The sequence below is a fragment of the Megalops cyprinoides genome, chromosome 6 (genome assembly GCF_013368585.1).
Source record: "Megalops cyprinoides isolate fMegCyp1 chromosome 6, fMegCyp1.pri, whole genome shotgun sequence".
NCBI lineage: Eukaryota > Metazoa > Chordata > Actinopteri > Elopiformes > Megalopidae > Megalops > Megalops cyprinoides.
In genome coordinates this window covers 18,698,052-18,721,928 of record NC_050588.1, presented here as the reverse complement: position 1 = coordinate 18,721,928, position 23,877 = coordinate 18,698,052, and the positions used below count along the sequence as shown (strand labels likewise).

The following is a 23,877-nucleotide window of genomic DNA, read 5'->3' as shown; positions in this document are numbered from 1 at the left end:
CAAGAAAAAATCCTCTTTACATTACAACCAGATGCACGTTAAAGGAGTCTCTGCTGAGAAAGCTACTTTTAAATGAATGAATTTATGTATTTATTATGGCACTAATACCTATATCAGTATATACATTACTTTCACGGTTATTGTTGCTACTGTAAAATATAACTCAAATGTGCTAACCTCCTTTGGCAAGTAAAGTTGTGCCAGTAAAGCACAAATGGACTTGATTTTGAGCCTGAATTTGAGGGGGGGGAGGGGGGGGGTTAGCAGGGAGAGAAGAAAGTGAGGCGCACAAGGCAGGCAGAAAGAATGCAGGAAAATCGAAAGATTTTAATTTAAAGATTTTAAATGGAGGGGGAGAATTTGACAAGAAAAAGAGAAATCAGACACACAGAAGGGAAAGAGAGAATCTACAATATTTATACAAGCACAAGCTAGCAGAACACTGTATGGTGGACTGGCACATGTTCAGATGCCATCAGCTGTGTGCTATGTGCCATTTTTCCTTAGACTTTTACTAGATACACCCTTGAGCTGTTACTCGGCAAGTCACCCTGGATAACAGCACCTGCTAGCTGACAAAACGCAATGTAATGTAGGTGAGGGAGAGGTATGAGAGAGGCTGAGGGGACAGAAAGAGAGAAGGGGGACAGAGAGAGGGAGAAACTGCAGTTCCCTTCCAGTGCTGAGACAGAGGATGATGCACTCTGACCTCCGACCTCTCCTTCATCCAAAGATAGGACTCAATAAAAGAAATTAATGGAAAGGACCTGGAGGGAGCTATACAAAAAGCCCTTAAGAATGTCTGAGTTCTTTGCTATCTCAGAAGTTTTACAAAAGTCACCACTCCATCTCAGTCCTGTACTACACAAGTGGCTCAGTTGGCAAGGTGCTGTCTTGAGTACAAGCTGAGCTCTACAGCGTCGGTTCAAAACCATCTGCATCGGTTCATCTGCAGACAATGACTGGGGGCCTGTGAGACTTTTTATTACCATAAAAGCTGCTTGATTTTCTCATCTTCTAGTTTTATTAAAACTGGGGGAGAGGACTGTCATGAATTTCTTGAAATAAAAGTCTCTAGTGTTGTGGTATTTTTCACTCCATGTCTATTTCCACCTCTCCTGTCTTGCCACGACTGCACTGCTGTCTTGTCCAGGTAGCGATGATTTCCTGCATTTGCCTTTCTCTATGGTCAGTCTGTGGTCACCGAACCTATACTTAGTCAGGATCTATCTTTGCTTTTTCACTGTCTTTAACTGCAATATGTCCTGGGGACTTGATTTGAGACTCATTCAAAATTGCAGTGCTCCTTTCTGGATAAGTATCATCATTGTGTAAATGGCCCAATTCTGCCCAGCATGTACTAATTTGTGTATTTGTGTTGTATTTTGTGTTTGTGATATGTTCCTACAAAATGCAGCATGTATGGTTACTACTGAATTGGCCTACTTAGAATAATTCTGCTGACAAAGAGGATTCTTCCCCGTCCCTCTCTCTTTCTTTTGGTCTCATGCTGTTCCTGTCTCTGTCCATCGCTGCCTGTCTCTTTTGTTTCTGTTTCTCTCCATGTCTCTCCCTAATTCAAATTGAAACATACTTTATTGGCATGACTGCTGTTGCCAAAGCAATAAACACACAATATACAGTGATAAACCGGTAAAACAAATTACTCAGGATTCATAATTTTAAAAATGACAATAAACAAATAAATGAAAACTCTGAAACAAGATTATTGTTCCTCCTGCTCTCTCTCTCTCTCTCTCTCTCTCTCTCTCTCTCATTGTCTCAGAGCACTGCCATACTGCCCTGGATATGCACTAACAAGGCCATCTGAGAATCTTGATTTCTCACTCAAAACATACACACATATGTGACACATACACACACAACATGAATGATTGCACGTGCACACTCACAGACACAACACACACATACATAAAATCAGTTATATACAGGTAAGTAATACTGTATTTTCCCTGAAATACCATTGAGTAGGCACATTGTTAGTAAATCTAGACAACCTATTGTAATTATCCTGCTAAACAATGTTAAAATACCTGTAAGTTCTTCTGTTAAAAGTTGTATCTGCATGAAATGAGAATTATAACTAACATTTTAATGCCAGACTCTATGGTGTCCATGTGAAATAGCATTAAAGTCACAAATCAGGACACTCAATAAGTAATTTATGCTATTCAGTTGACAAGATGTAAACATTTCTTACACTACCAGCTGTAGAATTCTTTAGAAAATAAGCAGAACAATAACTGATGAAACTAATTACTTCTGACAGGTAACTGTGTTTTCAAAACAAGCTCACATAAACACACATACACTGTGTTAACAGAAGATATGCGTTAAGGTAGCAAGCAACATAAGACTTCAAGACAGACTGATTAATTAATCTGCTGCTAGTCTACAGGCTACCTACCAATGTACCCTAATGTCTGCGCACACCTTCACCTGCACTGTTAATAGTTTTGACCATGGTCAAATGGTGAGGATGTTTAGAATATAAAAAGAGTCAATACTGTAGGTGAACATTATTTGACCACTGTGGTCATGTTCATCGATTCTTAGTGAACACTTATCTAGACTGATTTAAACAGTCTACATGATCTTCTTTTATATTGAGGTAATTTGAGTTACACACCTTGCCCAGGTGTAGACAGCAGTAGAGCCACACCTGGGAATCAAACCAACAACCTTTAGGTTATGAGCCCTGTTTTTTCACTAACACATTATTCATAGGATAAAATTAGAATAATGTCTCACTATAGTTAATTACATATGTATACAGATGTTTTCATCATTCATGACATTAGTTCTAGCAAATATTCTACGTAATATAATCTGTGAAAATCCACGCGCCCAATAAATTGCTCTGTACCCCGGGGCAACACGCTATCTGACAATGTGTAGAACAGCTCTGCTGTGTTCAGCATCTATCCAATAGAGCTGAATGAGTCGCAATATAGCTGTTTAGCCTAAGGATGAATATCACCCTGTGTGCGCCTAGCTGTACCTGCTGTACCGTTAATATCCAAAGTTAAAAGGCAAGATTGCTAAAATGAAGAATTCCACGAAGATGAAAATATCAAAAGGACAGCTACCTGCTGAACACTTTGCTAAGTTACTAGTTCAGCTATAATGAAAAATGACAGCGTGACTTTGCCTAGAATAGGCGCATGTCTATAATATTGGCATGGCTAGCAAGCTGGCCACCATAACTGCTCTATCCCCTATAATATGCAGCTAGGATAGCTGGCTAAAAACATTATTTCCCCAGCGAAAATGGTCCGTTTCTCTTCTGATAAATGAACCAAAAACAGGACAACAAAACAGAGCATGTCGGTTTAGCTGGTATTTAACCCCTTTGCGAACGTGTCCAACAACACGGCAACATTTTTAATCCCCGGTTTGAAGAAGTCGGATGGAAACCAATGAAGAAGGAGGGGTGGCCAATCACAGGTCCAGCATTATTTTAATAGACAGTGAAAATACAGGGATAGCAAAATAAATAAAAACGATAAGAAACACAATGACAACGCAAGATTCTTACCTTCAGAACACAGTCTTATTTTATTTTAAGGAGACATCAAGCGTCGGTTCAGTCTTTTCCTCCGCTTTGCCTTCGCTTTCTTTGTCTTTTTTTTTTTTTTTTAATATTTAAAGAATATCCTTCCCGTGCGGGAGATAGGACCCTCGCAGACTCGCGTGGACAACCAGCCCCGAGGGTGGAGGCGGGGCCGTGTCGTGACGTCACATCACAAAACCGTATTGTAGTGTAGTACGGTAGTACAGTGAAGTACAGTAGCTAGCTAAATTAGCCAAATCCATTTAAAATTTGGCAGCCCTGACTAGCAGTGATCCGCCCTCTCTCCAACCCTTTTTTCTCTTTAGGTCCACGTGTCCTTGTTTCTGTAGCGTACCGTTGAACTGCCAAGTCACAATATAATATGACTATTAATAATAACAGTCATACCAACTTGAAACCCGGCTTTAATGTAATAAAACTGCCAACCATGGTGCTTCACAGCACAGGTCCAACGTGTAATACATTTAAACATGACTGAATGAAACAAAGACATAATGCATTCTACTTTTGATCATTTCAAATAAATGTGATAAATGGTCTACAACGAGTCAGTTCGGAACACCAATATGACGCGCGTACACATTTTCATAAATTGTGGCAATAAAATACAAAAATGTATGAGAATGAGCGCCTGCGGGCACCCATCATTCACACGAGTTCATTCTGCTTTTATGCGAATTTCAGGAAAGAAAAAATATATATCTTATATGAATGCACTGTTTTACTACTTTCAACTCTATATCAATATATAAATGTACCATAACAGGCATTCCATGGATACACAAATAAATCAACAATGATCTGTTTGCAGCAAAACATAAGGTGTCATGAAGATAACATAACAAAAGCATGTTATTGTCATGAATCTGTATTGTGACATATGAACAAAGTAACTAGTTGTAAAGCAAAGATCGGCGAATTTCGGGAACAATCAAAAGGTTGTCAACCAACCAACACAGTAAGCATTTAAACTATAATTACACACTTCTGTTTTGTTAAGGCAGTAAGGTCCCTGCAAATCTACGTTCAAGCCGGCTGTGAGATTCTTTCTTTGTACGTTTGACAAAGTATCTGAAGGACATGTGTTGGAAAACACTGCTCTCTAGGGGCGAAATTGAGAATAACCGTGAGTTCAGCGGACGCTACTTCTAGCGTTTATCAAAAAATAATCACACATACCATTTTTCCATTTTCTTGTGTTTAAATTATTGCACTGTTAGTTTTTTTTAACGAGAATCGATGTTGTTTTCCCATTATGGGACACTGGTACGGTCATTTATGGTTAGCCTTGGACCGCACACACCTTGTGTTGAGCGCGGAGGTTTTGTGCTTTCAATCCGCATGGCACGCGTAAGAGTGATGTTTACCACGGCCTGCGGAAGATATCTACAAGATCACAGTGTGCTTATCTGCACGTGACGCAATGCGTAAATTATTTATCTTTATTTCACTCTCAGACAAAGGAAAATCATGCTTTGGCATTGTTCTCGGGGTATTGTGTAACTAATTATTATTCACGACATAAAGTATTTGCAAAATGTTTCTTCTCAGAATCATATCTGGAGAAAATAGAGATTTCAAAATTCAACTATTGTGATTTTTCTTCCTAATTTCCTCCTCATGCTCACACCCCACTCTTGCCTCTCACACTCTCCTCCCCATCCCTCCATTTCTCTTTCCCTTAGTCTCTCTCTCTTCAACATTTATCTCTGTGCATCAGACAACAGGAAGTATGTCAGTAATTCTTCTGTACTACTGAATTCTGCAGAACACAGGTGCCCTAACAATAGACATTCTACTCCACATTCTACATTAGACCCAAACACAGCCTTCTCCAGAAACCCCACCCTTCCCAAACATGATGGTCACTGTCATAGATACAGAGACACTAGGTCAGCATGAATCATATGTGATTCCTTATAAAATGTACTGTTGCAATTTGGGAACATCAGGTAAATATTGTCTGTGTATCTATGGAATGCCTGTCCAGTCTGGCATCTCTAAATCCATGCTCTCTACCTCTCACACCATTTTTATTGCTCATCCGTGTAGGCACACTTCTATTGCCACATGATCTCCCTCACAAGCACGTCACCGTGAAAAAATAATATGAACAACATGAAATATGAAACATGTTTACCCTTTTGTGGCTCCTTTCTATGTTGTCATTGTCTCCCCCTTTTCTCTCTCTCTCCCTCCCTGATGAAAAAGCATTTGCCCCCTTTCTGATTTACTCGCTCGTTTCATATCATCAAATAAAATTTAATACTAGACAAGAAACCTGAGAAAACACAAAACATAATTTATAAATCATTATTACATTCATTTAATAGAAAAAGTCACCAATTACCCATATTGCCCCTGTGAAAAAGTAACTGTTCCCTTAGCTCTGAAACAAGGAAATCAACAAAATTTTAGTTGCTAATTAGATTCAGATGACTGAAACACAGCCAGGCTTGATTGCAACCAGGCCTGTTTAAATGGCATATATATTGAACCTCATCATCAGAGAGAAGTAGTCACCACAAAGCTTCTACAGGTGCACAATCCCATGATCAAAGGAAATTCCATAACAGCTGAGAAAAAAGTTGTTGAGATATATGAGTCTGGAAAAGGCAAAGCCATTTCTAAGAATCTTGGACTCTACTGAACCACAGTGCAAGCCATTATCTCCATATGGAGAAGACTTGGAGTAGTGGTGAATATTTAATAATAATAAGCTCATCTCACATTTGCTAAAAAGCACCTGTATGATCTCCAAGAATTCTGGGAACATATTCTATGGACAGGTGAGTCATAAGTGGAACTTTTTGGAGAGTGTAAGTCCGCCTATGTCCGGTGTAAAGCAAATACAGTGGGGAGAACAAGTATTTGATACACTGCCGATTTTGCAGGTTTTCCCACTTACAAAGCATGTAGAGGTCTGTAATTCATAGGTACTCTTCAACTGTGAGTTACGGAATCTAAAACAAAAATCCAGAAAATCACAGTGTATGATTTTTAAATAATTAATTTGCATTTTATTGCATGACATAAGTATTTGATACATCAGGAAAACAGAACTTAATATTTGGTACAGAAACCTTTGTTTGCAATTACAGAGATCAGATGTTTCCTGTAGTTCTTGACCAGGTTTGCACACACTGCAGCAGGGATTTTGGCCACTGTACAGCATTCCACTGTAAGGAGGTCATACCTACAGTGAAACATTGTGGTGGCATGATTTGGGCAACTTGCTATCATTGAAGGAAGCATAAATTCTGCTATGTACCAGACCATTCTTAAGGAGAATGTCCAACCATCTGAAGCTAAAGTGTAATTGGGTGGTTGCAGCAGGACAACAATCCAAAACACAGATGCAAGTCCACATCTGAATGGCTAAAAATAAGCAAAATTAAAGTTTTTGAGCAGCCTAGTCAAAGTCCTGACCTGAATCCAACAGAGAAGATGTGGCAGGACCTGAAAAGAGCAGTTCATGCTTGAAGACCTACCAATCTGTCAGAGTAGTGTACCATAGCTCTTAAAGAACACTGTTAGACTATGAGACAATGGTAGTATGATGCAGGTTAATACTGCTCTAAATGGCCATTGTCCTCTTCTGTGCAAATGATGGGATTTAAGGCAATGTTTCTCTTACAGAATGTTGAGTGTCGGCATGACATAAACATATCTCTCTTAGGAATAATTACTAGGTGCTATGTGTATGCTAAACAAGGTACTGCTTTATGCATTTACTCATAGAATTTTGTAGGACACATTACGCATTCTTTGGCTGCTGATGGCTTTGCGACAAAGCCTCTGCACGCATTTAATTGCTCACGCGAGACAAAGAGAGAAAGTAATTGGGAGGATATAGCACCACACACTCCCATCTAGCCCCACCTACCCGAACCCCACCCCCCAACACAGCCTTCCAGACACTCACACATATGGCACAAACACAGTCTCCCCCACATCCACACGCACACGCAATCTTACACACACACACATACACTCATGCAAGTGTCTGTCAGACAGTTTAGAAAGGGGGGGGGGGGGGGGGTCACCTCTATGCTCACTTCAGCTTGGGCACTGGACTCCATTCCTACGAAAAGAGCCAGCTATGAAACAGCTATGCATGCAGCAAGTCAGGAAAATTAGGTTTAGATGTCAGTGTTTGTTCATGGAAAAAGGGGAAGGTGGCTTGGCTATTTAGAGAGAGACACAAATTCTACACTGGTCAAGAGGTCATAAACACACAGCACTCGGTAGTCTGCATATACCACATTCCTGGGCATGTCCAAGTGCACCACTGGCCCTCCTGCCTCTCATCAGGTCAATATTATTCCCTTTACAGATGCCCATTCAATCAGAGCTTTCAGCAGGTCACACACACATCTCCCAGAAGTAGGGACGTTTAGCTCATCCCCCAGATAAAGCTGATAAAGACTGCCTGAGAACACTTTCATTCACATACATTACTGGAATTTAGCAGACACTCTTATCCAGATTGACTTACATAGGTTACATTTTTTTGCATGTTACCCATTTATACAGCTAGATATTTACTGAGGCAATTCTGGGTTAAGTACCTTGGCCAAAGGTACCACAGCAGTGCCCTAGCTGGGAATCAAACTGGCAACCTTGCGGTTACGAAGCCTGCTCCCTACCACAATGCTACAGTGCCCCTTACTACTATGTTACCTCTATGCTACACATGATCATCCAGCCCCCTTCACAGACATTAAAGATTGAACCCTGACACGATCCTGTTGTGTTGATTGTAGACAGACATTTTTCATTGTTCGGTAAAGAATTTCACCCCCTCCCCCCACCATCCCCTCCTGCACCTCCCCCAATGAATGGGAGGAGCACAGCCACTCCAGACAATATACACTTGAGCTGGATGGAGGTTCAGAATCCACCCCACCTGCTAAATAGAGCTGGAGACCTGGAGATGGTGACATCCAAGTTCACATTAGTGCCTCTACTCGGTCAGGAATACAAGATACATGCATGCGCGCATGCACACACTGCAGCACACTCTCCTTACCTGCTCATTGGCACTCATACATTGCATCTTCATCTGCTTCAGGTAGGTGGCGGTGAGCGGCATGTTGTAATCAATGAGGTCCGGGACCAGAGAAGTGGGCCGGTCGTTCTCTGTAAAGCACAACCAATCAGGTGAGCCGTGCCCTCCAGAAAAACCAATCACGTGAGCCATATCCTCTTAATCACTATGTCACGAACTAGCATATGATAGAAAAATGTATATAACTGTTAAAATCATACAAGGCTTGGGAGACTTGGCTTCATCTAGTGGTACCACCATTATTAAATTTATAATTATTATTGCTGCACATTTATAAATACTGCACATGTTAAATACTCATGAAAATGCAAAGATTTTCTTAACCAAAGAGGCTGACTAGACAGTGACCTGCAGTTACAGGACAATTTACCTCCAGGTTAACTGTCTTTAATGATTACAGAGATTTTACTAAATACTCTGTAATTGTGATTTTTACTAAATACTCTGTAGAATTTAAATACTCTAATGTGAAGTGAAGAATAGCAACCACATATAAGGTACAAGGGGAGACAGGAGATTGACCTGCCAATGGGAGGTGCTTATATGGCTAATGGGCACAGTCATGACTCAAATGAAAACAGGAGAAGATAAATTAGGAGGTCAAAGGTCAGATCCAAGGTCATGAGCCGCCACTGCTGCAGTCTCTGTCACGGAGGTTGCCTGGAATGCGATTGCCCTCCCTGGGAAGACACCCAATCATGGGACTATCCAACATCCCCACCCTGATTCAATGCTGAGTCCCACACACAGAAAGAACAGCACCCATGTTTGCTCAATGACCTACCCAGACAATGAATACACAACCTACTGGTGTCAAGTGAGAGCACAGAAACTGCTAGATCCGATATCCTACTGATTTGTGTGGAATCCTTTTATTATCCTTGTCAGCATTACCAGTAGGTATAGTTCAGCATCATCTCTACGCTTAACACTGCACAGCATTGTGGTGGTTAGGACTGTACATGCAGTTCAGATGCAGTTTACAGGAATAATGTAGAATGTGCTGTTGACTTTGGGGTGGGGAGCTTTTCTGTCTGACAAAAATAAAAAAATAACTAACTGGACTAAAAGACCATTAATTCAGAGGCTCTATAGATAAAGGTCAGTCCTCCTAAATTATGGCAGTCTGTTCATGTTTGTTTTACCATCCACTACCATCCACTAGAGGGACCCTTCAGCTAAACTGGAGCCTTTGTTATGGTCACTGTTCAAACAACCTTTGTTTTATATTACATTACATTACTGTCATTTAGCTGACACTCTCATCCAGAGTGACTTACATGCAGTAGGTTACAATTTTATCCCTTTATACAGCTGGATAGGTGTGTTTATAATGTGTTACATGTTATAAAATGTGTTTATAATTGGAGATTTCAAATAATGCTGCCAACACTGCATCACCATATGCAAAGATAAAACAAACCACTTTTTTGTTACTACTGTACTTGAGCTGCGAGCAGTCAGCCATGTTGTATAAAGTTGCGTCTTGCATGGCTAATGTGTTGTGTTACAGTTTTTTTATAATCTTATTCAAAACACTGAACACATTCACCATATCAGTAGACTATGTGAACTAAACTGTGTATACTTTTGCATTGCTTTGATACAAAATGCATTCAGTCACCATTTCTTCCGAAATTCATGAATACTGCTCTCAGTCAATGTTCACCACCAGCAAAATTCTGTACCACTACAGTACAGAACCATTTAGACACTCTGTTAACTTTCAGTTCAAAACCTAACAAAATTTAGATCACTGTAGATGGAAATATGCTGCATTTTGACAGACAAATGAAACTATAAGCTTGAAATAAGACAGATTATTCTGATTTTAGCAGAAAGTTTATTCAGTTTTTTTTTTGTTTGCAGCCTTGTTACCATCTATACAAAAGTGGTCATATTTGCATTGAAATGTGCATGTATATAAGCAAAATATAGATGTAGTTGTCGCTGAAGAGATTTTTCCACTATTACTGCTGCATATGTAAGTCATGGGCTATCTGTGAGAGAAGGTGACCCAAGAATGCAACTACAGTAAATTTACCACACTCAATTGTGGTATCTACAGTATTTTCACAGGCAAAACAACAGATCAAAAAGTTTGTTCTTGGTGTCATGATAGCTGCTTGGCTTCAAATATTTATGGGGCGTGGGGGATTGTAGGGGTGGATAAGATATGCTAAAGGTTTTTTCTAAAGGTTCAAGGCAAGGGAGAATGTTGGAGTAAATGTGAAATTCATAAAAATTTGACCCAAAATACAGAGGACACCACGGATCGGTATTAGGGCTACAGCAGATTTGCTGTACTATAGTATACCTCAGAAATTGTAGCATAGAGCTGTCATGAGGCATACTGCAGCATTTCAGATTTATTTGTTTGGTATTACAATATGTACTGTAAACGTTACTTTTTTTGGAATGCAGCACTAATCTATGCAAAAACACAGGATACAGCAACACATCATATATGCATTTTGCAATGCTTCAAGTTGTTAGTGTTTTTTTTTTCACTGTGCTTTGAGTGACAAAGTAATCTTCCTGGGAGAGAATATTTGCTATAGTTATGGCAGCACAAGTCACTTTTGGGTGAATTGTGTTTTGAAATATGTGTTTTGGTGGTTGTAGTGCATTTTGCACAAGAGATAAACTAATGTGCTCATATGCATGGTTGTTAAGCACACTTTGTTAAGAGTTTTGAAAAAGTGGGCATGGTATTGACCTAAGTGTGAAAACGGTTGTAAAAAACTGTAAAGGAGCCTCACACACGCTTTTCCAAATCACATGAAAACAGGGGCACTTCTGCTTTTGTTCTCAATAGAATCATAATGAAAACATTAAGAACGGTGCCAAAGACATGTAGTGGAGTTGATGGTTAGAGCAATGGACTCTAGTTCTGTGGGCAGTAGTGTGGAATAGTGATTAGAGTAATGCTCTGGTCCTGAGGGTCACAGGCAGCAGTGTGCATGAGCTGTTAGAGCCCTGGATTCTGCATCTGTCTCAAGCCTTGTCTCAAACCTTTGAATGAATGAATTACTGAATGAGTAAGACGTAGGATTTGTATTCATACACGCATCCTGCATCATCACTCAGTCTCCTGTTCCACTAACCAGCAACCACACCATTACACATCAGCCCTTTCTTGCAGTGCACCCATCGATCAATAACCACACCTACCCTTCACTTACTCCAGTATGGATTGATTTCCTTTTTTGTAATTTTTCATATTTTACAGAATTGTAGAGGATGCTCCACAGAAACTGGAAATATATTAATATAGAAAAACCACTGAGAAAGGCAAAACACAACATATGCTTCACTGAACAAACACTACTCTGGCATCAGAATGGCACCCACATCCATGCATACAAGAAACAAACAAGTCAACATTAAATAATTAAATTCACTTGGAAATATTACATATGATGTTAATTGCTGCTTGTATCTATTAACACTAGCCTGTACGTACAGCAATTAATTGTGTTAAATAATTCATCTCTGAACTTCAGTATGAGTAGAGGGGAAGGGAGGGGGGTGAGGTGGAGGAGCCCACCCCCCAGGGAAGACAGCCAATTAACTGCTCTCTTTGCCTGCACCTAAGCGTTTGTTATGCATTGACACAACGCTGTGGCAACGTTTCCATGATCAAGCCTAGAGGCGCATTTCACAATGTTTACAGTCTTTTTTTCAAATCAAACAGTCGCTTTGCAATCCCTGGAGTTGTTTTTCATTGGTCTTTCTATCATTTCTGTGTTGTTTTTTTTTTCTTCCGCTGGGACCGCACAAAGCCACTTGTCAGCACTGGGGGAGGAGGGGGCGGGGGTGGCGGGTGCATACAGGAAGTGATGTAACACCGCGGTAAGACGCTGCTGTGCCGAGCGGTTGTAGCGGCTCTTGGCAATCTCCAGTCTCATTTTACTTTGATATTGTTATTGTGAAATGTGCGGTACTACTACATAACGGTATGTTAGTATGTTGGGCCCAAGGACTGGTGCACAGGGTGTGAAGGGGCCCAGCTGAGTCAGGCCAAAAGGGGTCAGGGGTTGTACCTTTGAATTCAGCAGTGCTGGGGTTGATGTGCATTCTCTTCTGGCATTCTCCACAGCTCATGAGGAAACGGGTCACTGCCTCTCTGGGCAAGAAGGCGTAAGTCTCTGCAATCTGCAACATCAGTAACATAACAATGTGCATTACAACTCAGATCATATCACAGTAGCAATGAGTGTTACACTTCAGATCGTAACAGCAACAATGAACATTACACCTCAGATCATATCAGTAACAATGAGCTTTACATCTCAGATCATAGCAACATCAATGTGCATTACACCTTGGATCAGATCATCAACATTGAGTGTTACAGTTTGGATCATTGTAGTAATAATCTGAATTACACCTCCTATTATATCAGTAACATTTTAGTGATCATACTTACTACTGAATTTGTGTATGCATGCATGCATGTGTATGTGTGTGCATATGTTCATATCCATATGTCTGTGCACTGAACAGTGTGTGTGTGTGTGTGTGTGTGTTTCAAAGTCTCTGGTGAAAGAATGCTTCCACTGCTCTACCATCCCCGCACCCCTTTCTCAAGAACAGTAGGCAGTCACACTCACACTCACACACACACACACACACACACACACACACACACACACACACACACACACATACACACACACACATACACACACACACACACTCACAGAATAACATATCATGGACAGACAGTGAGCAAGGTTGCTGATTTAACTGTGCTATGGTGCATTCTGAAACCCTCTCTGTCGTTAAACATAATTAGGTCTGGTGATGATTCATATGTACATCAAAGTAATTAGTTCTCATGGGTAGCTAAAAGAGGACAAATTGGGGGTCCACATTACTTAGATTGACCTCTGCTGTAACTGCCCATAACTGCACTCCTTACCTGACTCCTGCTGTTCCAGACCTACTAACCTGGAGCTCATTCTTGCATCCTCCCATCCCCCACACACCCATCCTCCATACCCATGTCAGACCCTATTAGCCCCCCACCCCCATCCCCCCACTAACCACCCCCCCCCCCCCCCTCCAGTTGGCACACCCCACTGAGAGTGACCTTCACAGCACCCTGGTATGTCACGTGCCTAGCTCTCCCTCCAGGCCTTGTCCACCGAGGGCACAGGGAGGCTGTTCACACCGCATTTCCCAGAAGGCCGCATTCACGGACGGCTGCATATCGGCCTGGCCCTGACTGCAGTGCCCTTTCAGGAGGAACCAAGAGCAGTTCAGGCTGGGAAAGGACCCTCGATGGTTCTGTGGCGCCTCCCACCCCAGTTTATAAAGTGAGGAGAACATGCATTGTCTTGTGTTGCAAATGCATTGTAAATTCTGCCAAATAAATAAACAATCAGTACAGGATAGCTTGGAGCCTGGAGCAGGTCCAACATTGTCCAGTAGTGGGCAGTATGTAGGAGATCACAGCAGGTGATAGGCTGCTAGCACAAAAAGAAGGGGCAGAAACAGTCATCGGCATGGCGTCTGCAAGTGTGTGCGTAAGTAAGTGGCCCTGGATGCATGACATTTCCCAAAACAAAAACGTTATAATCAAAATAATGCATCTGATGTTCCTGCTCATTATTGGAATGGTCACCTTAATGACTCTATAAACAGAACAGAACTTTTACCAGCACTCAAGACCTCGCAGCTGAGGCATTTCAAGCGTACAGAGCAGGGCCTCTTTTGCCCTGCCTGTGAATGGATAAGTATTCTCTTGTGCTGAGAAACATTCCCTTTTGAGAGGACAATAAAACATAAAAAGTTGAAATCTGAGAACTGACATGCCCAACAAGAAGACAGAACAGAACACTTATTTCACAACTCGCTTTCGACAGAAGGATTTTCATATGAATCTAGGTTTAGAGAAAGGTGGCAGTTCTCTCAAGGCAAGTAGGTTCAGACAACAGGGTTGTAAAATTAGGGAGGAAGATATACCTTTCCTAGCCTTTGAGATTAGGAAAATAGACTTCAGCGCCAAGACGTCAGTGTTCTAATGGTCTAAATTGGATGTACAGACCTCTGCTAAGATCTCTGCAATTGGCAGTATGTATAATTAATTACTGTTTGACATGCTAAATAAACCTACCAAAAAGATGAAGAGTGAGAGACAGAGAGAGAGAGGAGGACAGAATGAGACACACACACACACACATACACACATACACACACACACACACACTTGTGGTAGTACTTTAAGGGGTGGGGGGGTGGAAGTCATACCGCACTAAAAAAGGAACTGCTTTTACTTATATCTTCTTTTCCATTCCCTGTGCACTTAAATACTTTATCAACTCAAGTTTGCTTATTGTTATCGCAACAAAGCTCCATTTGAATTAGAACTAAATAGGATTTTGAGTCAGAGAGGGAGAGTGAGGCACTACTAGAGTATTATACTGTCAATCCAGGGCACTGGCAGTAAGGCTTGACTAGACCAAAATTGTGGTTTTCCAAAAGAAGAAAAAAACAGATCACAGGAATCCAGGTACTGCTTCAGTCTAGGAGGCATTATTCTGGATCAGACCAGTTATACTTACCTGGGCATGATCATTACCATGCCAGCTAGCTAATGACCATAAATGCATTGAGGGAAAATGCATGCTGAGTGTACTGTGAAAGGCACACCACATAACCCCCCCTCCCCCATAAAGATCTGGCTTGGAACAAATGACAGTTTTCTCCAGTCAATCTTTCTATATGCCATTGAAATCTGGGTCCCACTCTTTAAACTGCAGCCACAGAGAACGGGACAAATTCAAAAGTTTTCATTTGGAGCGCTATGAATGCCTTTTACTCATACAGAGGAACAATGCCTACAGATGTCCCTTCAGTGTTAAAGATGGAAGCAAAATCAAGACCCTGCTGACTCACTCTGACCCTCACCCCACAAGCACAAGGCATTTCAGGTCTGACAGCCCTGCCCAGACAGAGAGATAGACCCCCTGATATAAACAGCCCTCAACATCAGCTTGGCAACAGAGCTAAGTCTCCGGTTATAAAGAACAAAACTAAATGTATTAAACGTACGTAAGACAAAATAAAGCGAACAGGTGAGACTGCTATCATGGACTGCGCCCTTGCACAGCACCTTACTGGGGTAAAGCATGCCAGGCGAACACAGGCATTTGCAACACACAGCTTTGCAGGTGAAAGTGAAATGGACTGTGCAGCCTTTCTGAGCAGAGGAGGGTGGAGTGGAAACGGAGGTGTGCTGCCTGCTATCCTACTCTAAATATGGCCAGATGTGGAAACATGCTTCCCTAAAGTCACCGGACAGGTGATGCAGTTCCCTCCTACTGCCAGACTACGAGCAGTTGAGCTATAATTATGAGCTATAATGGTAGAGCTGACATCACAATACAGAAGGACTTGCCACAAACTGGGGGGGGGGGTGGTACATAGACCTCTTTAAGTGCTTTGTGACATTCTTGATTGTAAAAATGTGCAATAACAAATAAAATTCAAGTAATTGATTGATTGAGTGATTAAAAATAAATGTTCTTTAAATACTATTTTATAAAAGTATTTTTCTTTGGCTGTGATACCATTTTAGGAGAGGGGTCCTTATGTTTCTTAAGATTTGCCTTGTCATTTCGCTTATAAATTCTCTTTCATTAATCATTTTTTGTCATTGTGTTGTTAATTACATAGTTTACTTTTTGTGTCATGTATACTGTCATGCTTTACTCTGTAAGCATGAAGGGAAGGAGGGCTGGTCTAGTATGTTCATGCCATAAAATGCTCTTGAAACACTGAATAATTGCAGGATTGTACTACTAAACATTTGAATCAATGAGCTCTTTAGTCCTTGAGAATAAGAGAGAGACTGAAGGAGCATATGTGAGAAAAGGAGGAAAAGACAAAGCGAGGGACGAGGAGAGAGAGAGAGAGAAAGAGAGAAAGAGTTACAAAGAGAGAAAGCGCACTTCTTCAGGTCTGGACCCTGTCAGCCTGCGTCTCTCACCGCTTTGTATGTTTTCTTCTGCCCGGCGTGTTTGGGCGCTCTGCCCGGGTCCGAGCCCATCTCCACGTGCATGGCATAGATGATGTCGAAGAAATCCTCCACCACGGCCACTCGCTTGAGGGAGGAGGTGTCCTGAGCCACGCCCCCGTCAGGGAGAAGGGAGTCTCCTCCGCCCTCTCCAGCCGCGACCTCCGCGGGCTTCACCGCCCTCTGGAGAGACATCGGAGCAGAGCACGAGGAGTGTCAGGGAACGTTGTCATGGCAACTGGTGACAGCCCGCAAGCAGGGGAACCCACTTTTAAAATCCTGACAGTCCGGTATCTACTTATGACTGGCTTACATGATGAATGAGCTTGCCAACCTAAGCATTTTAAGCAATACTCTCATGTACGGAACTTAAGTATCATCCATCAGCATCCATTTCCCTGTTACTTAGTTGTGTATAATGTACCATGACAATACTGCTGTGCACCACATGGTATACCATTTGTAATTATAAAAGAAATCGATGAGGGTTACAAGAAGCAATCAACTATACCATTATTTCATATGTATGACACAATAATCACAACAGTTTTAGTCTGAAAAAGTACAGATGAAGAACTTATTTAATGTGTTTTTGATGTGTCACACTATGGGAAGTTTACTAGTAAGCCATTTATACGTCTGACCAATAACTACACAGAGGTCTAACCTTGAGGGTGCACCTTGCAGGGTGATGTCTGTGTTTAAGAGCATGTGGCAGGCTGTGCTGAGAGACATGTCACCGTGATGTCAGACCTGCCAGCCAGGACACCCATTTGTCTGCATGAAATACCAAAAGAAGGGCCAGTGGAAATGTGCTGATATTTTTCTGGCTGTGCTACAGGCGGTAGGACTCCAGGAAATCAGTCAAAACAAAATGGGACAACAACATTATGATATCAGTGCACTACTGAGTAATGCTTGAACCAAGCATTCCTCATTTGCGTACGCTGTGTGTGTGCATGAGCTTGTCTTTTCACCCCTGTACGTACCCATACAAATAATTTATTGAGAACATATGTATTTTTAACTCAATCAATATATTTAGAATATGTAAATTCTTGCCATTTTGGTATTTTGCAATATGTTTCTGCTTTGCATTAATATATTTTAAAAGTATTTGCAACATTTTCTTGGGCTGCAAGACAAGCAACACATTTTTCAATATATTACTCTATATTTCATTTCTGTATGGGTATGTCCGTGTTTTGATCTTTGTGTACCTGTGTACAAGTGCACATCTGCATATGTGTGTATACGTGCGTGTGAGTGTGTGGGTGCGTGTGTTTCCACTGGCAACAGCTGCAGCCTGAGTCTATTTTCGGGGCTCCTGGCGATGCCGAGCCTTAAACTGCTGTATTCTCTCACTCTCCCTGCAGCCACTGCCACGCCCTGTACCACCCCCTGCTGCTCAGATTCTCTGGCGCTCAGATTCTCTAGTTTGATCCCCTGGTTAGAACAGCACTCGCCTCCTCCTGTCAAACTCCCGAGGCCTGGCCTTCTCCGGCTAATGTCTGTGTTCTCCTAACACAGATCTATGCTGCAACTGTCCAGCTATGCTGACACTCCCAGAGAGCATTACCCAGTCACAGTGCTTTACATGCACCCCTTCATTAGCCTAATGTTTGGACACAGTCGTTGGCCAATCTGTTTAAGGTAAAGTAATGTATTTGTCCTTTGAAATTTGTCATTTTAACCTTTTAACCTTTAACCTATTTAATAGTATGAATGTACAGTTATGCTGCGTGAATCAATGCAGATGAAACTGCAAAAAACTCTGTTTTTGCTGTTAAAAACCTGGGCGGTGGGTGTAGGGGCCTCCTGTTGGCTGTGTTACAAGGGTTAACTTTCTCCACACAAAGAACAGGAGAAAAAAGTTTCATCTACATTCATATAGTGGGAGAATCTGAACGCCTTTTTTTCTTTACCGTTGGTTGGCTTTTTTTCACAACGACAAGGAAAACGTGAGGGACTTTGTTCCACACCAGTTTAGCGGTGTTAAAAATAATACCGCAGTTCCATGTGTCGTGAGCCTGCCTCCCCGTCCCCTGCTTTCTGTAAGGCCAACATCGTTGCTATGGAAACTGCCAGTGATCTCTCGGGCAGGTGTGCGGGGCAGAGGGTCATGTGACACCTGGTGAACGGGGGATTGCAGCGACGATCGCGGCACTGAGGGCCAGCTGATTTCCACACGCTCCTCAAACCCACACGGGCCGTGATGCACCTCTCTGTGGTGTTCTCCCTTTGTGTGACTGTGTGTGTGAGTGTGTGTCAGTGTATATGTATGTGTGTGTGTGTGTGTGTGTGTGTGAGTGTGTCAGTGTACATGTATGTGTGTGCCTATGTATGTGTGTGGCAGTATACATGTGCGAGTTTGTGTGTGTGTGTGTGTGTCTCTGTGGGTGTATGTGTCAGCGAATGTGTGTGTGACAAACTGCATGTCCGAATGCGTGGTTTTGCCTGTGGGTGTGTGTGTTTGAGGCAGGGAAGTGCAGAGAGATCATGGTCTTCTTGCCTGAATCGAGCAGTCCAACAACTCACTGTCCGTCTCTCCATATTCCCTCTGCTTCCTCCCCCCCCTCTCTGTCCCACTCCCTCCTTCCTCTCCTCCTCTCTCCCCCTTCCCCAGTGCCAGGTAATGATGAGCGTTGTCATGGTAGCACACAGTGTACAGAGCAGGCAGGCTTCAATCTGGCCCTCCCCAGCCTCTCTCCTTAACGGGGTTTTTAATAAGGATAATAATATTAATACTAATAATAAAAATAATATCAGGCAGTCTCTCAGAGTATTCTGGCATCCGATACACATGGTTAAACCCCTCCACCCCCTGACTTTGGAGGGATAGCACCAGGCCGAGATGCAACTGTGCCTGACAGAGATATGTGGGGCATGGGTGGTGGTGGTGGTGGTGGTGGTGGGGGGGGGGCGGGGTGCCATCGCCCCTCATGAATGTCGGTGACCCCCCCGTACACCGCTGGGAAGGGAACAGCAGCTAGGTGGTCTATCTCTCTACAGTCATGTTACCACAACATGGTAAAGCAAGGAGGAGAGGAGGAAAAGGAAGAAAGGAGCTAATATCGCCAGCACAATTACTCCATCCTCCTCTCTCCCCCATACTCCACTCTCTCTCTCTCTCTCTCTCTCTCTCTCTCTCTCCCCTAAACCCCGGAGGCCTTTGCTCTCCCCTGACGAGTGGTATTATTCCTTCCCTCTCTCTCTCTCTCTTTCTCTCCCACACTCGCTCCCTGTCCCGCTCCAAACAGCTCTGTTGCTAGGAGACCACGGGGGTTGATCCGGTAAGCGGCTGCCCGACACCCCCCCCCCCCACCCCCCCGGCAGTCACAGGGAGGGAGCAGTCTCTGCTCCAGAGCGATCGTGGAGAGGTGGGGGGGGTGGGCATGCTGGGTCTCACAGGCTGGGCAGCAAATCTTAGAGAGAAAAAGCCGAACGCTGCCCGTCACCAAAACAAAAGCCGCCGGTCCCACACGAAGCAGGAGCACCAGAGCCGCAGCCCTCCTCCGTACAGCCAGATCCCAGGCTTTCCTGCACAGCCGCGAGACCCCTCCCGCGTGCGCCATTGTGGAAGGCTTTAAAGTACAAATGTCCTGTCTCATCACTCCCTTCTCCTGTGTTAATACCAACACCAGCCCGCTCTCCGCTGTCCCTGAATGCGCCCTGCCCTCATTTGTTGGGTTTCTTTGTGTGTGACCAGCAGGTGATTTGCCTGGGTCTGCCTGCGGCCTCACCTGGGTGTTGTTTGGGGAGGGAGGGACACAGGGAGGTGGAGCGGGGGGGGGGGGGGGGGGGGGTGAAGTCTGTAAACAAGCCAAGCGGGGGTCTGGACTGCCAGACACTCTGCCTTTTTTTGCCGAGCGCTCCTCACTGTTATCGCCCCTGACATCTCTGCGGTGCGCCGCTGCAGGGCCCCTTCCCGCGCCTCCTACACCGATACCAGCAGAACTATCCACACCACCAACATCACCACGAGGCGCACAGGACTTGTCTGGGTAAAACCCTCTCAAGCCATCAGCCTGGCAGAGCATGCACATTTTGAAACCAACACCAGGCATAAGGGATTGAGAGAGAGAGGACGGATGAAGGAGAGGAAAGAAGGAGAGAAAGAGAAAGACGGGAGAGAGAGGGAGAGTAGAGAGGGAGTGAAAGGGAGAGAGGACAGGAAAGATGGAGAAAGAGACAGGGAGGGAGAAAAGCAGAGGATAGAGAAGAGGAAAGATGGAGTGCAAGAGACGGGGGGGGGGGAACACAGAAGATTAGAGAAAAAAGACAGCACAGAGGAGAAGAGAAAGTAGACAGAGGAGAGAAGAGAAAATGAGAACACAGAGCAGAAGAAAGACATAGAGAAGGACAGAGGAGAGGAGGAAAGGGGAGGGGTGGCTGTGTCACTCAGATTAGCACACTGCGAATGTGACAACAGGCCACATTTTACAGTCCTGTCTCCCCGAGCGTCACCTGCAGTAAATAAACGGGTTCCCCAGGACGGGCCCAGCTGGGCACGGACATGGGATCTCAGGCACCGGGGGGAGTGCTGGATGGTCACAGGAAAGAGACAGGATATCATTTCTCTCCCTGCTCCCCAGTTCATAAAGCCCCTTCATTATAGTCCCATTAGTGCTGGCTCTCTCCGTCTCCACTGATCATTAAATGTGAACATGCTCCACAATCCCAGCATGCCCTGACTGACCGAACGAAGCCACCTCCCCATTCTCAGGCTTAAAGCCCGGGTTTTTGTCACTTTGTGTAACACTGAAACACACGCACAAGCATATGTGTGTGTGAACACTCACTTCACACACAGACACGCACATACGCACACACACACACGTACACACACACATACTCCCTCACACATATGCCAGGCAGACAGACAGACATTGCTAATGAGAAGCTGAGAGAGCTAATTACCCAGTGGTGTTGGCAGCAGGAGCAGAGATGGGGGCAGTGTGTGAGGGAGGGGGAGGGGGTGGGTGAGTGGGTGGGGGTGGGTTGGGGGTGGAGGGAGGCATACTTCATGTCCCATAGTAGCATCTCCTCTGAAAGAAGTGGAGGATGGGAGGGACAAGCTCTGCTCTTTCCATCTCCTCATCTCCTCCATTTGCGTGACATTGAGGGGCAGGTGGAGGCCAGTATGTAACCCTTACTGCTCAAAATGAAACCACTGATGTAAAATAGGAACAACTAAGACCTTTGTAAATGGTTAGTGTGGGTATGTGTATTTGTAAACGTGTGTGTGTGTGTGAGTGTGTGTGTGTGTGTGTGTGTGTGTGTGTGTGATGGTGAATTTATTTATGTACATAAACGTGAGTCTGTGTTTGTGTGTTTGTGTGTATATGTGTGTAAATGTGTGAGTGTGTGTGAGTGTGTGTGTATATAAATGTGTGTGTGTCTGTGTGTGGTCTGTGTGCGGATATGGAGGCCCTCAAGCCAGTTAAAAAATAGTGTTAATTTCCCCTCCTATGGGAGGCACAGAACTCGCTCTCCATGGCAACTGCGAGGGTGCTGAGGGGAGGAGTGCAGAGAGACGTGCCAATCGCCCCCCCCCCCCCCTCCCCCCCAGGGACACATGGACGGATCCAGCAGGTTATGAACACATGGGACAGAACCACCAAGGCCGACAGAGACCAGCTGAAACAGTGGGAATCCTCTGCGTATTTCAAAACCAACACCTAACATGGCACTAGAGCCAGGCAGAGGGACAGCTAGAGGGAGAGAGAGTGAGAGACAGAGAAAGAGAGAGACAGACAGAGAGGGAGAGTGAGAGAGATAGAGAGCCAGAGAGAATGAGAGACAGAGAGAAGGGGGGAGAGAGACAGAGAGTAGGAGAGACAGAGATGGAGACTGAGGAGGAGGCAGAGAGGCAGAGATTGGGAGGGAGAGCGAGCTGAGTCCCTCTGTGGGACAGTGTAAAATCACAGAAAGGTGTACGCACAGTACTTTGTGAGGGAGATCAGCTGTGCTGAGAGCTGCATCTCCCTTCCCTCTGCCTCGGTTCAGGACCACATCCTCCAGCAGTAGAAAGGCAGCCTCTTAAGAGAGATGCACAGGTCTGAAGTGGGTCGCCCCGCCCGCCTGCCTGCGGACATTCATGCCTGGTGTCTGTGTGTGTTAGTATGTGTGTGTGTGTTTGTGTGTTAGTGAGTGCATGTGTGTGCGAGAGTGTGTGTGTGTCTGATGCTGTGGGCTTATGATGAAATACTCTGCTGCTTTAGCAGTCCTCGCTGCGCTAGGTTCGGACCTGACTGTTCTAGGATCAGTGATCAGTCAGAAGGTTGCAGGTTCAGACCTTATGCTGGTCACTAGAATGGCAGCCTTGGGCCTAAGCAAATTCTCAGCTGAATAAACAGATAAAACAATCACTAAGGAAGGAGCCCTGGATAAGGACTTCTGTAAAGCAAATAAATAACCTTGAAGGGGCAAAAGGCAGCAGACCATGGAGCAGAGCATGAGCAAACAGACAATCTACTGCTCAGCCCTGGCTGTTCACTCTGCCTTCAACTGATTCACTGGCTACCAGTTGATGTAGGATTAATTTTGTGTGCGTGATAATAAATGATCGATACCAGCTGATCTACCTGTGATCATCTAATTCAGTCTCCAGTCGAAAAAGCAACCGGTGAAGAGCCGATACTGGTGCACTCCTGACAAGGTTCGCAGCATTTGATGAAGTCACTCACGCATCACCCTCCTCCCATGGAGCACAGAAGAGGGGAAGCAGTAACCGGAATCACCAGAATCCCGTTACCCAGGCGTCCCGCAAAAAGACAAAGCCTCCGTACCGACGGTGTCTTGGTACACACTCCTACCCGTCTGAAAACAGTCACCTGACTAAATTAACAGAGACGGCGCGCTCAGACGCCGCCGATACAAGAGACAGCTATAAATACCTCCCCAGCGCTTGGAGAAGGAGGAAGCGGCGCTGCGGACCGCGGAGCGGGGACGGGTGGAGGAAAACAAAAACGCTGTCGGAGAGGTTTCTGCTGGTAATGTTAACCGCACTGTTGCGAATGCACCATGCAAAAGCATTTATGCAAATGTCTGAAAACTGTGTCTGTGTGTCTGAGGGAGCTATTCAGGGAGCGTTTCACCCGTGCACCACAGCCCCGCGTCTGCCCTTCCGCACAGACAGCCTGCTCTGGATAAGCCCCCCCCCCGACTCACAGGCCATCTCTG

At 44.1% G+C, this 23,877-nt stretch overlaps 1 protein-coding gene across 1 annotated transcript in view; it reads right to left on the bottom strand.

Annotated features, from left to right (window-relative positions):
• LOC118779352 (nucleolar protein 4-like) overlaps nt 1-23,877 on the bottom strand; it is a 55,066-nt gene that overhangs the window by 25,410 nt on the left and 5,779 nt on the right. The window contains exons 2-4 of the mRNA XM_036531414.1: nt 16,666-16,875; nt 12,713-12,824; nt 8,628-8,737 (exon numbers count right to left, since the gene is read on the bottom strand). Of these exons, the coding sequence (XP_036387307.1) occupies nt 8,628-8,737; nt 12,713-12,824; nt 16,666-16,875 (432 nt within the window). The remainder of the gene's footprint in view (nt 1-8,627; nt 8,738-12,712; nt 12,825-16,665; nt 16,876-23,877) is intronic.